The 12224-nt window shown below is 34.7% G+C and overlaps 1 protein-coding gene across 1 annotated transcript in view; it reads left to right on the forward strand.

The window, feature by feature from the left end:
* Nucleotides 1-5305: 5305 nt before the first annotated feature.
* Nucleotides 5306-12224, forward strand: part of LOC137408513 (DNA repair protein REV1-like) — a 39080-nt gene continuing 32161 nt past the window's right edge. Inside the window, exons 1-5 of the mRNA XM_068095067.1 lie at nt 5306-5433; nt 6930-7062; nt 7231-7370; nt 8000-8162; nt 11436-11508. Coding sequence (XP_067951168.1) covers nt 5350-5433; nt 6930-7062; nt 7231-7370; nt 8000-8162; nt 11436-11508 — 593 coding nt within the window. The 5' untranslated portion in view covers nt 5306-5349. The remainder of the gene's footprint in view (nt 5434-6929; nt 7063-7230; nt 7371-7999; nt 8163-11435; nt 11509-12224) is intronic.

Below are 12224 nucleotides of genomic sequence, written 5' to 3' on the forward strand. Positions count from 1 at the left end.
TATAGAACTTTCTTTTATGTACATATTTACATATACACATTAGTTGCATACATGATAAAATGATATCATGTACCATGTGCATTATACCATGTAACCTGGTATAACATAGTATGAGGAAAATTGTGCACTCATGTTTACATTCTGGTGAGCAGTTTTCTAGGGAAATGTATATGAGTGAATAGGGCACATTCTGGGCTTTTCATTGGTTACTCCTGTTAGAGCCTTTGCTTCTAAGGAGTTTGATATTTCAGAGACCAAAATTACAGCAATTCGTGTTGGCTCTAATGGTATAAGTGGATATCCGTCACTAGTGCTTTACCGGAAGTAGACCGATGCATCCACTCTCACTCTTCCACTCAGCATATATCGGCAAGGTCACCTTTTCCTTTGATCAGTCCACCATGCTTTCCTGCGTCGAATGTCCAAATCACTGAAGTATACTACCCCTGGAATAGCATCGGCTTATATAAACCAATAAACTTCGTGTGACAATTTGAGCGCAATCTTGAACAATGCTAATTGGGCTTTTGGCTGTAATTAGAAAAATGGCAGATCATAGTTCTCCCAAGAAAAAAACTCATTTATCTTCCGGAAATCAGTGTTCTGTCATTAATTGCTACCACTGCGACAACCCTGAAACACGGAGGATTAAAGATATATCCTTTAACAAGTGAGTTTAGAGTTTTATTCCTGCATTAGTAGCAATAGTACAGCAGTAGCTGTTTAGAAGAAGCTTGCTAGTAGCTGGTTAGAAGCTTGCTAGTAACTGGTTAGAAGCTTGCTAGTAGCTGGTTAGTAGCAGCTTGCTAGCAACTGGTTAGTAGAAGCTCGTTAATAGCTGATTAGTAGTAGCTTGCTAGTAGTAGCTGGTTAGTATCTTGCTAGTAGCTGGTTAGTCACTTCTAGTAGTAGCTGGTTATAAGCTTGCTAGCAACTGGTTAATAGTTCTGTTACTACTCGCAGCCAACCTTTAGTGAACCTTTACCTGATGTTATTATTTTACACATCACTATTTTGACTGTTTTTACTAGAATTAATTTGTGCTGCTAGTTGAGTCATCTTGGCTGGTGTTGGAGACAAAGTAGGTCAGTACTGGTGCTGCTAAATTCAAGTAACAACAGTCACTGTTCTCATAGATTAGGAGTGCCAGTTACATGGAACAAACTTTGTTAGTAACTGCAATTCTTATCATTATCACTAGAGCAAGTTTTGTCAGTAAAGTAAACTTCTGTTAGTCGATAAGAATGTTTTAAAACACAAAAAAACATCCTGAACATCAAAGGTACATTTTTTTTGAAAGGTTGAAAGTTAATTTTTCAATTTTTTCTTTGGCAATAAACGTTTCTCCCAGTTATAACAAACTATAGGACCACAAATCCTAATCTGTATGTTTGTTTAATAATTTGATTACCTAGTTTTCTTATCATCAGGTTTCCGAGAAAAGAGGAAGAGCCGAAAAGATGGTATACTTGGTAGACTGTTTCTAGGCGGCAGGAGATCCCCAGCAAAAATGCAAATTTTATGTAGTGCCCACTTCAATGAGTCTACGATTGATAAAACTAATAAATAATTATTCAGTTCATATTTTAGCACCATTTCCATTTTATTTCCATTTGCAACAAATGATAACTGTTATTATTTTAGGAGGCTGGAACAACAACCCATCCGTGGAGCAGTTCCAGCATATCTTTAGACGCTTGGTTACAAGATGTGGTGTTGCAACAGGATCTACTGATAATGTCATATCTGTGGATGACACTGCGTTGTTACAAGCTTTTACTACCTATGTGCCACTAACTGTTGTCAGTGAAGATTATGTTGAAGATGTTATTGACGGACAAACTATGCTTCCCAAAAGAATGCTAAACATTACATCACATCCTTTTCTTGGTAACATTGCTGTATATTTTTCTGGTTGGCTTGTCAGAAAACTGCTTAAAAAGTTGCGCTGTGGGCCATTTAGACGCTCCCTAATTCAATCTAAGGAAGTTAGCAAATACGATGATATTCATGGTCTGTTAAGAGTTAAGAACAACAGTGACTTGATTTCTCCTTCTGATGGTGTTGTAACAACTGCTCTTTGCACCAAAAAGTATCTGAAGGCTGCTACATCAGCAAATCAATGTTTGAATTATTCCAAGATTTTGAAGTACTTAAAAAAGATTGCAAGCTATGATATACATGTATTTGAATTAAAGCAACATTTTATTGACACTTCTGTAGGAATTAATATTCATCACTTCTCACTACTAGCTTTAGTGGTTGAAACATACTTTGATTTAAGACAGCACCACTTTGCCAACTTAAGAAACCTAGATTTACATAAAGTGAACATCAGACATAATGCTACAAAACAAAACATATTATTTAGAGGACAGTGAACTGTTATGTCGCTGTGACATAAATTGTCTATAGCCGATTTAAATTAGTATTTATATTTGTAAGACTTTTTTTATATATGCATACAAATTGTACAGTTCGAAGGCATTTAGTTGTTTAGTTTGTTATATACTTTTTATATATAATGCTATTAGACATTGTATTAGTATTCGAGCATCTGGCACATTTTCTATGCATAGATCATTTATTTTCTAAGTCACAAATAAATTTTGTGGTCTGTAGATACTGTAGATACTTAAGATACTTAAGATTTATAGTTTGCTTTTGGTCTATATCAACAAATAACACATATAGATATAACACAAATCAAGATATACTGAGTGTTGGGACCTGCTGGCACAATAGCTAAAGCTAATCTTGGCTCGAGGCCAGTTCAACCACTTTTCGAACAAAGCAATTTAGGTTGCAAGATTTTAGTCAAATGTATTCAACAGTTTTGGCCAGTTCTTTGCTCTTGGTTATGTAAACAACTATTGTAATCTCTCATTAGATAGTCAATAAATTTAAAGCTAAAGTTCACTGGGCTGGTAAGGAGAGCAATGCCAATAATACCCTTAAATCCAGAAAAAAACATCTGTTGATAAGAAATGTAAATTATATAGAGCCCATATAGAGTTGTCTGCCGATTGTTGAAACCATGCCAACAGCCATCTAAAACAAAAACTTATAGCCTATGAATCTGTAGATATTTAGTTAGCTTGAGTTTGATATATAGGTTGAATGAATATGTAGATTTCTATCTTGATTTTGATATATAGGTTGATTAAGATTGAGGATGGATAAAAGAACCCACAAGCTCATTGAGATTAAATGTTGTACAATGTCGCTAGGTTACTATACAGGAGCGTAACCATGTAGCATGGCTCAAGGTGGCGCTCATATTGCTTTGCTGATTAATGGCCTTGACCATTATACGAGTAATATAATTCAATGATCCGAATTGCCTCGATGAGCCTGACGTCCTTGGGACCGATAGCATCCAAATACAGTAGGACAGCTCTTCGGAGTTATTCCTCCCACGACCCTTTTCAGGGCCACCACTCTTTTGTGTCTTTTCATAGAGTTTGTTCTTTAAAATATCTCGCTTGATTTTTAAGTTTACATAAACAGAAATTTATGCTCACAAAAATAACATAGAGAAATACAGATGCTAACGATTTGATACACGAAGGTCTACGGTTCAAGATTTGTCCACTGTTATAGCCACTGATAGTGCAGTGACTGACTCTCCGTTTTTGCGCAAAAAACAATTTTACTACAACGAACATGCTAACTACCATTTTCTTTGTCAACTTCGTAGTAAAATATGTTTCTCCAACAAAAAAGAGGCTTAGCCCTCTCAGTTAGGATTTCACTTACCTCTATGGATAGAGCAAAAAGACTAAGTTCTTTTTTCACATTTTGGCGAATCCATGCAGCTCGAAATTAGCTAATCGCCCATTAAATATAGACGCGGCAACAATTGAAGCCAAGCATCAGTACTATTGCTTTAGGTAAAGGGAAAGCAATGCTAAATGTTAAAAAAGTAAAGCATTGCATTTTTAACGTAAACCTTTAAAGTTACATTTACGTCTTTTTTGCAGCAGTAATTTACTAGCCTTTATTTCTAAGTGAAATGTTGTATCAAGACATGTATCCAGACAAAGGATTTCTGGAAATTAATTATATATGTAATACGGAAGAGAAAAAATATTTTACTTGCTAATCTCATGACAGTACAGTATAGGTTCTCTAAGGAAATATCTAGGAACGTAAAATTATAGGGCGAGAGTTATACACAATTAACTTAATTGAATTAAGTAGACCAAACTGTTTCAAGCTATGGATTGCACATGCTGGAAAGTGTAACGTACTTCAGCTTTATTAGTCAAACATTGGACTTGCATAAAAAAATTCGTAAGATCGGTGTTAGGAGTTTGTTGACATAGCTGGTCTTGAATAGGTTTCAGCCAATGAATCATGGTGGTGTATACTGAAAAGCTTGAGCCACTGTGCATGAGATGGCAGGTTTAGGTTTTAAATGATTGGATGTATTAGTCTTGTATATCAGAAGCGTTTGCATTCTGTGCCGCATACAGGGTATTTTAGCTGTTCTCCTCACCGAGTCCCAGAAACAAGAGACGTACTTTAGCACTGGTTTAAGGTAACACTGGCAAACTTGGCTTTGACTGTGACTAATGTGGTGGTCTCAGTTGTTTTGACGAACATGACAACAGTTTGCTTTATTGGCAGTTTTCTATTATGACCAGTTCATGTCAGTTTATTGTCCAGGGAATTCTCCATAGTTTCATATACATGTATGTATATGAAACTATAGAAACTAGCATATATGATTTAGCCCTTTTATCTATAGGTTAAATAAACTTTTCGATGAACTCGAGTAGTTAGCATGACTTCATCTAGGCTAAATGACATATATTTAACTTCCCCATCCCATTACCATTAGATCAAGATCAAGAACTGAGTGAATTAACAGATTAGCTAAGTTTTCACATGTCCCAACAATTAAAAATATATACACAAAACCAGCAAGCTAATCAGCTGGCAGCGTTGGTTGTGGGGCTTGGCTGAACAGTTGGAAACAACTAAAGTGATGATCAATCTATATCCGGCATCCTAGAAGAATTTTAATAAAGTTTTATCATAATTTGTGTTCAATTGAAGGAGTTGCAGGTTCCACTTCATCATTCAACAACGTATCATGTGTTCATGGAAGCTCATTTGTTTGATGACTTGATGTCACAATGGTATTGGTTTACCAAGTCTGCGAGATTCACTCATTTTAAGTTGCTCGTTGATCATCTAATACTGAATTTTTTTACGTAAGCCTTAACAAATCTTAAAAACCAAGGCATTTTACATGTATTTTAGACAAATGAACTGAGAACAAGGCTTTATGTTGACACATCCAGCTCCCACATATACGCGTGGGAATATAAAGAAGTTGTGATGAGTGGACGAGGCCGGTTTTGGGAGACAGATAGGGAGACAAAATCTCGTCGAAAACGGGAACAGGAGGAATGGGCTATTCATGTAAATACTTGTACAGAACGTATTCAGTTATTATAGTAAGAGCTGAAGAACTTGGAGATGTAGACAAGCTGATAGTAATAGTATTTACTCTAATAAGTTTAAATATGTTACAGGAAGGATTTCTTAACAATATCTACCTCAGTTGCTAGTCATCTGCTGACCCCTTGTTTAAGACCTGTTCCTCTCTGAATATTGAATTGTTAACCCGTTCACTGCCGTATGCGCATTTATGCGAAATCTATGTTCGACTGCCGTATCCGCATTTATGCGAATTTCCCAGCAACTGCGTAGTAGCTTAATGTTATTATTTGTTGACAACATATCCCACGAACTTTAGAACTTTTATGGTATTGGCAGTGTTTTCCGAAGATTGCTCTATAAAATTGGCCTAAAATAACGAAGCGACTTTAAATTTTTGTTTAGGAATTTCCCGGCCTAAAAACAAACATTTTTTTTCTGAAATTCGAACTATTTAGAGTTATTATGGCTTTTGTAAGTACCTTTCGAGTTAGAAAATAGAGAATTACTCATGTTGATTACATTCTAGCCGATTCAGATTTTAGTGATCACACAGATAATTAAAGTAACAGCACTGACTCTGATAGTGGTGAAAGTAATTGTTTTGTAAGATTAAGAAACATTGTGAAGGATCGTTTTAGCTTCGTAACGATTGTAGCTTCACATAGCTTTATCAATGCACAAAGTATAGATACATTAAATTTTTTGCATAGCAGTGTTTGTTAACACGTGGGCAAAATAAAAATATATAACAAAAAAATTTTCTAGATAGAGTTTGAAATTAAAAAATATTGTATACATACCATGAAGCAATATCGGCACTTTTCGGTAAAATGGCTGGCGGTAGGCTGATAGCCGAGTTTGTACATGGATGGCAGTGAAAGGGTTAAAGATCAACCTACACAAATTGTTTGTAAATTTTATCAGAAACTCTCGGTATTTTTCTATCATTTGCAATTGTTTTTTTACGTTTGAGGTGTTCTGACTGCTGGGATGTTTCAAGATGAAAATCAACAATACTTGATCGCGGTAGAACACTCAGCTCAAACGAAAGTGTGATTAAGATGTCTATGATTGCAAAGAGACCAACAGAATAGAGACGCGTAGCGCTGCAACTCAAATGCAATAGCTGATATCAACTATAACAGTGATAACAACCAGTGATGTCATTTTGCACGTATTTTTCTTCTGAGCATTTTAGCCGCGATTATATTTATATCGATTTAAAATTTTGGAACATCCTGGCAGTCAGATCACCTCTAACATCAAAAACAATATCAAATGATAGAAATTTACTGATACTTTCTGATAAAATCTACAAAAATGTTGGGTAAGGTCATCTTTAATGCATTGACCAATCTCCTTAGAGTAGTTTTCTTTCTTTTGCTGATATAATTTGGTGCGCATACATGTACTTTGATTACTTGGGTTAAACAAAAGTATCATATATATTATGACTAACCTATTTTCTTTCTTAGGGTGGCTACCAACAAGCTAAAATTCAAAAGCTGATAGACAAGTACGCTTCGGAGAAAGACTTAGAAGAATCAGATTCTTGTCATAAATCCAAGATATTTGCTGGAGTGTCAGTCTTTGTAAATGGATACACAGGTAATCTATTTTGCTCTTGTAATGCTGCCAAATATATTTGGCATCTGTGAATTGCATTTTTGTAGCTCTACTATATATTCTTAGTTTATATCACCCTTTTATTTATTCTATTGTTTATTAACATAAACTTATTAAAGTCAGAATAGATCCACAAGAAATGTGTTTTAGAGCCCAGCTTTGATGTTCTACGGCAGCACCTGCTAGAAAATGCCGGTAGATATGAGCATTACTATTCACTGAGTCGTGTTACACATGTGGTGGCAACGAGTCTCGCTCTCTCCAAGCAAAATTTCTATCATAACAAGAAGGTAATTCAAACATCAAGATTATATCAATTAAATTTTCATGAATTGTTCAAGCCTCACCAGTATTTTGCACCATATTTTACTCCTAGTCACTCGTTCATTGAAACCTCACAGATTTATCACACATAAACTTTTAATCTACTCTGTCCTTCTGGCTGGAACTTTGAATCTTTAGATTGTGAACATGCCAGAGGTTTTGTCTACAACAAACCTTGTTTGCTTAAAAAGTGCTTTGTGACAAAAAGAAGATTTTTACTCTTCACATAAAATATTGTTTTGGTATAACTTCTAACAATTAATTGTTTTCTTATTAATTTATCAAATTTTAATAAATGAAAAGGAATTTACTCAAAAAATAAATTTTTCCAATAAATGCAAGATGGAAATGTTCAGGAGAAAACATGAAAAGGCTGTCATGATAGTGTATAACTTATTCCTAAACTGGTTGTATCTATCTCATTACCTTCACAGTTCTCAAGCTCAGAGATTTTGCTGTTTTAATGGTCATCAGCTTCTCATTTTATTAAAACACTTTTAATTAAATACTGCCTTGAAGTTTGGTTTATCGTTGCACACAGTGACTTTGTGTCCTCATTTTGTCACACATTGTCATATGACAAACTCTGCTGCAGGTCGTACTACCTAGCTGGATTACAGACAGTGTGCAGAAAGGCGAGCTGCTGCCTTGTAACAAGTACCTGCTACTACCTGACAATACTATAACAAAATATTTTACTGACCCTTCTCATTCTGAGGTCAGATGTGCTGACGATCAGGATTCTAGTCCAGCTTCAGGTATAACTTACTAGTAGTTGTATAGGTATTGGTGAAATAATAGTTCTTTGTAATCGAAAGTAACAATATATAGTTAGGGATCCAGTCACCAATTTGGCTTCGTTTGCTTATCTTTTCAGTATTCAAATTAGCTTCATTTTGATTATTGCTTATATTCATTTTGTCATACCTTAGCGTGAATACAATTATTACGACTACATTTATAATCAATGGAATTATTTCAACCTAGTTAAATTATATGGTTGCAATTTATAGGGTGTTTAGAACCCAACTGTTAATGTATCAACTAGCCTTATTCGTTGTATTAATTTGCCCCGCTATGGGGCAAGTTAATACAGCTATGGCAAATTTAAATAAATATGTATAACACAGAAAGTTTGGGCTCAAATAAATCTCGAGCCATACTTTATCCCACATGGTCATTATCCTCTGCAATTTTTAGCCCAGTCCAATGACATGGGCTTTTTCCAGAAGATTTTCAAGTTTTAGCCAGCTAGCCTCTCTCTCCTCTATTGATAGTTGTTATGTTGTTATGGCTTTGAGACTTTTACACAGGACTGTAAATTACCTTATTTTAACTTAGACTAAGAGCAATTGAATCTAACTTAGCTCATATGTTTTTTTATAATTTTTTTAGTTTTGTAGCTTATGTATTTTTATAGTTTGGAGAAATTTCATAGTTTGGTGCAGATTATAGTTGTACGTTTTAAATTATTTCAGTTGTAGAATTAAATATTTGCTCAAATTTAAAATGAAGTGTTGGGCATTTATATGTTGAGGTGATCGTATGTAGAGTTGGGACTGCATGTGCTGTTTGGCTATTTTAATAGTTATAAAATATAGAATGAGTTACAACCAGAAGCAAGCCGAATCTCTGAAAGACACAAGTTTACCGACTATTGCAGTTTATTATTTTGAGATTATTGTGGTGCTATTCCGAGAGTGTGCAACTCCTGGTGTTGGAGAATCTGGATGTACTACTCTAAGAATAGAAACATAGGTACTACTTGTGGAGTCTGGATGTACTACTCTTTGGGTATAATTGATACTATCTGGAGAGTAAGGAGCTGCCACTCTAAGAGGATGGAGACTGCGTTGAGTGTGTAAAATTACCTGCTGAGTATTAAGTACTCTTCTCACTAGTTCTTTAACAAAACATTTAAACTGTTACACAGCTTCTGTCTGACGGCTCTTGTGTCTTTCTAAGTTGACCAATAAGGCTTTCACTGTGAACAAGACTCTAGTAATACCATATTTTTCAAACTATTAACCGCACCCCTATATAAGCTGCATCTGCTTTATTTTCCAAAAAAATGATAATGAAACAATACATAGGCCGCACCTTTGTGTATGTCGCAGGACTCAGGACGGTGCTTTTTAACGCGGCAGCAACTTTGCTGTTTAAAACGGAACAGTGCCTAACGGCACTGTTTCGTTTTAACCGACGCTTTTTAACCTAGTCCCTAATGGAACAGTACCGTTAGGCATTGTTTCGTTTTTTCTTTCACCGTTAGAGGCGCACTAACTGGAGATTCTGGTTAATGTGCCCGAGCGATGAAAGAAAAAGCCACAGATTAGCTGCTCCCTAATATAAGCCGCATGGCTCATATCACCAGAAAAAAGTAGCAGCTAATAGTCCGAAAAGTACTGTAATAGGAACTGGGTATTGAATGTATCAATACATTCATCGTAAGTTGAGATTTGACTGTTTATATGATCAATGTCCAGCAAGCATTGATACGTTATACATTCAATTGATATTGAATGTATCAATACATTCAATATCTATCAAATGTATAATGTATCAATACCCCCTGGATATATACAAATATTTCAACATTTGGCGTAACAATTTGAGCAAATATTTTACTTGAATATTCAAAGCCAATCCCAATATACATACGATTTCTTGTTTGTAATTCAGGATGTATGCAGTTTTCTGCCACTCAGTTCTCTGGTTCGCTTCATATAATATAAAAGGTGCTTCCGTATCTAATTTAGTTTGAAATTATGGTTCTAAAGAAGATTAGTGAGAGTGGTAGTAGGGAAAATAGAAAGAGGGCAACGATTTCTTTAGAATTGAAGAAAGAAATCATGGTATAACATTAAACAAATTATAGAAAAACACAAGCAAACATCTGGATCAATTTTTTTAAGTTTACGAAGCCATCATGAGAAAAAAGTGAAAGTAATGCAAAAATGAGAGCCTGAAATAAGTGAAAATGGGGAGTCTAGACATGAGAATTAAAGTTAAAATGTAAAAAATATCAAATATAAAAACAAAATGTAGCCTACTTTAATTTATAAATCCATGTAGTCCAAGACATCTCCGTGTCTTTATCACTATTTGTATTATTTTTTATGTTATCAGTTGTAAACAAGGCTACACCTCTGTTCACCGATTTCTAACATAACGGCAAAGTGGCAATGAAAAAACCTAATATTATAGATTATGACTTTATTTAATTTCTTCTAATTTAATTTGTTACATAATTTTATACAACACTTTATATTAATATTAAATGTGGCTAGCAATGTCGATAAAAGCAAACAAGCTATGTGAAAAAATATAATGATATTAATATAGGAATATGCATTTATTTTAATACTAGCCAATGCCCGGCATTGCTCGGGTTATAAAACAATCATCCATTGAATTTGACTAACTTACCTCGTAAGCCAGTAAAGGTAAGCCTTCATTGAATAAACCAATTATTGTGTTTGCGGACGGCTTATGTTACGCATAACTGTGTTAGTTAATGACCACAAGAAGTTCGAGAGTGATTATTTCAACTGATATAATGAATGTACTAACAGTTTGGCTATCATAGTGTAGTGGATTAGATAAGTGGCCTGCCGACAGAGAGGTTTCGAGATCAAATCATCTGTGATGTAGATTTTTCATTGCTAGATTTTACACGCTACACAGGCGACAAACTTAACTTGTTTTTAACATAAAAGGGAAGTGATAATGGAAAATATAATTTTAGTGATTATTGCTTTATTAGTTAAGTTTCTTCTAGTGTAGTTTGTTATTTAGTCTTATACAATACATTTATTTTAATACTAATTGTAACTACCTAAACTATTTATCATGAAGTTTTTGAGCTGTTTAATAAAATGCAACATATTCTGCCACAATATGACAGCTTGAACATACAAAGCGAGTCCCACAACAGATTTGCTTTGTTTGTCGAGGTTTTACTGTGTGTGAAAGTAGGCCACGGTGAGACAATTCTATGCCTATATTAGTCATATTTATTTTGATTTTAGTATATCAAGAGCATCCGGAAGGATGGGGAAGGGATGTGATGGAACCGTCAGCGATTACAGCTCTTGACACACGGTAGGGTTGACCAATGATTCATTAGTATTCATGGGTTATTGTTTGTGTCAACTCAACGTCACTCATACATTGAGGATAACTAGTAGCATTCTTGACAGCCTTTAAATAGCCAGAGCACTTTACCCCTATGCTCCTGAACATAGAGTTATTGACTCGTTACTGGCACAATGACCTTGTGTAAAGCATAGAGTTTTTCACTCACTACTAGCCCAATGACTGTGTAAGGCATAGAGTTATTTACTTAGTATTTGCACAAGGGCCTTGTTTAAAGCATAGAGTTATTAACTTACTACTAGGAAAAGGACCTTGTGAAATTCTGTTGACTTAACTTTGTAAGCTGTTGTCAAGCATGTTATGGCCGGAGAGTAATTTCGATTTTCTATCGGTTTTAAGAATAGTTGACACAAATTAAAGCTGCATTGAAATAAGGATTTGATGTGAGCCAGCAAGTTTTGACTTTTAAATATCAACATTTAAGACACTATGTAATATTATTATTATATTATTTCATATCAATAGGCGTACAACAAAACACTGTAATAGCACTTTAAAGTTATATAAAATAAAAGAGTATAAATTGTATTGGGAGCAGTTCAGATCTTATCATCTCAAATTATCACTGATAACCCGTAAAAGGTTCCTGACCTTTTTCATGTATATGAGACTTTAATTTCATGGATACTCAACCAGCTGCTATAATATACATGTACACCTCA

This window comes from Watersipora subatra, chromosome 11 (genome assembly GCF_963576615.1).
Source record: "Watersipora subatra chromosome 11, tzWatSuba1.1, whole genome shotgun sequence".
Lineage (NCBI taxonomy): Eukaryota > Metazoa > Bryozoa > Gymnolaemata > Cheilostomatida > Watersiporidae > Watersipora > Watersipora subatra.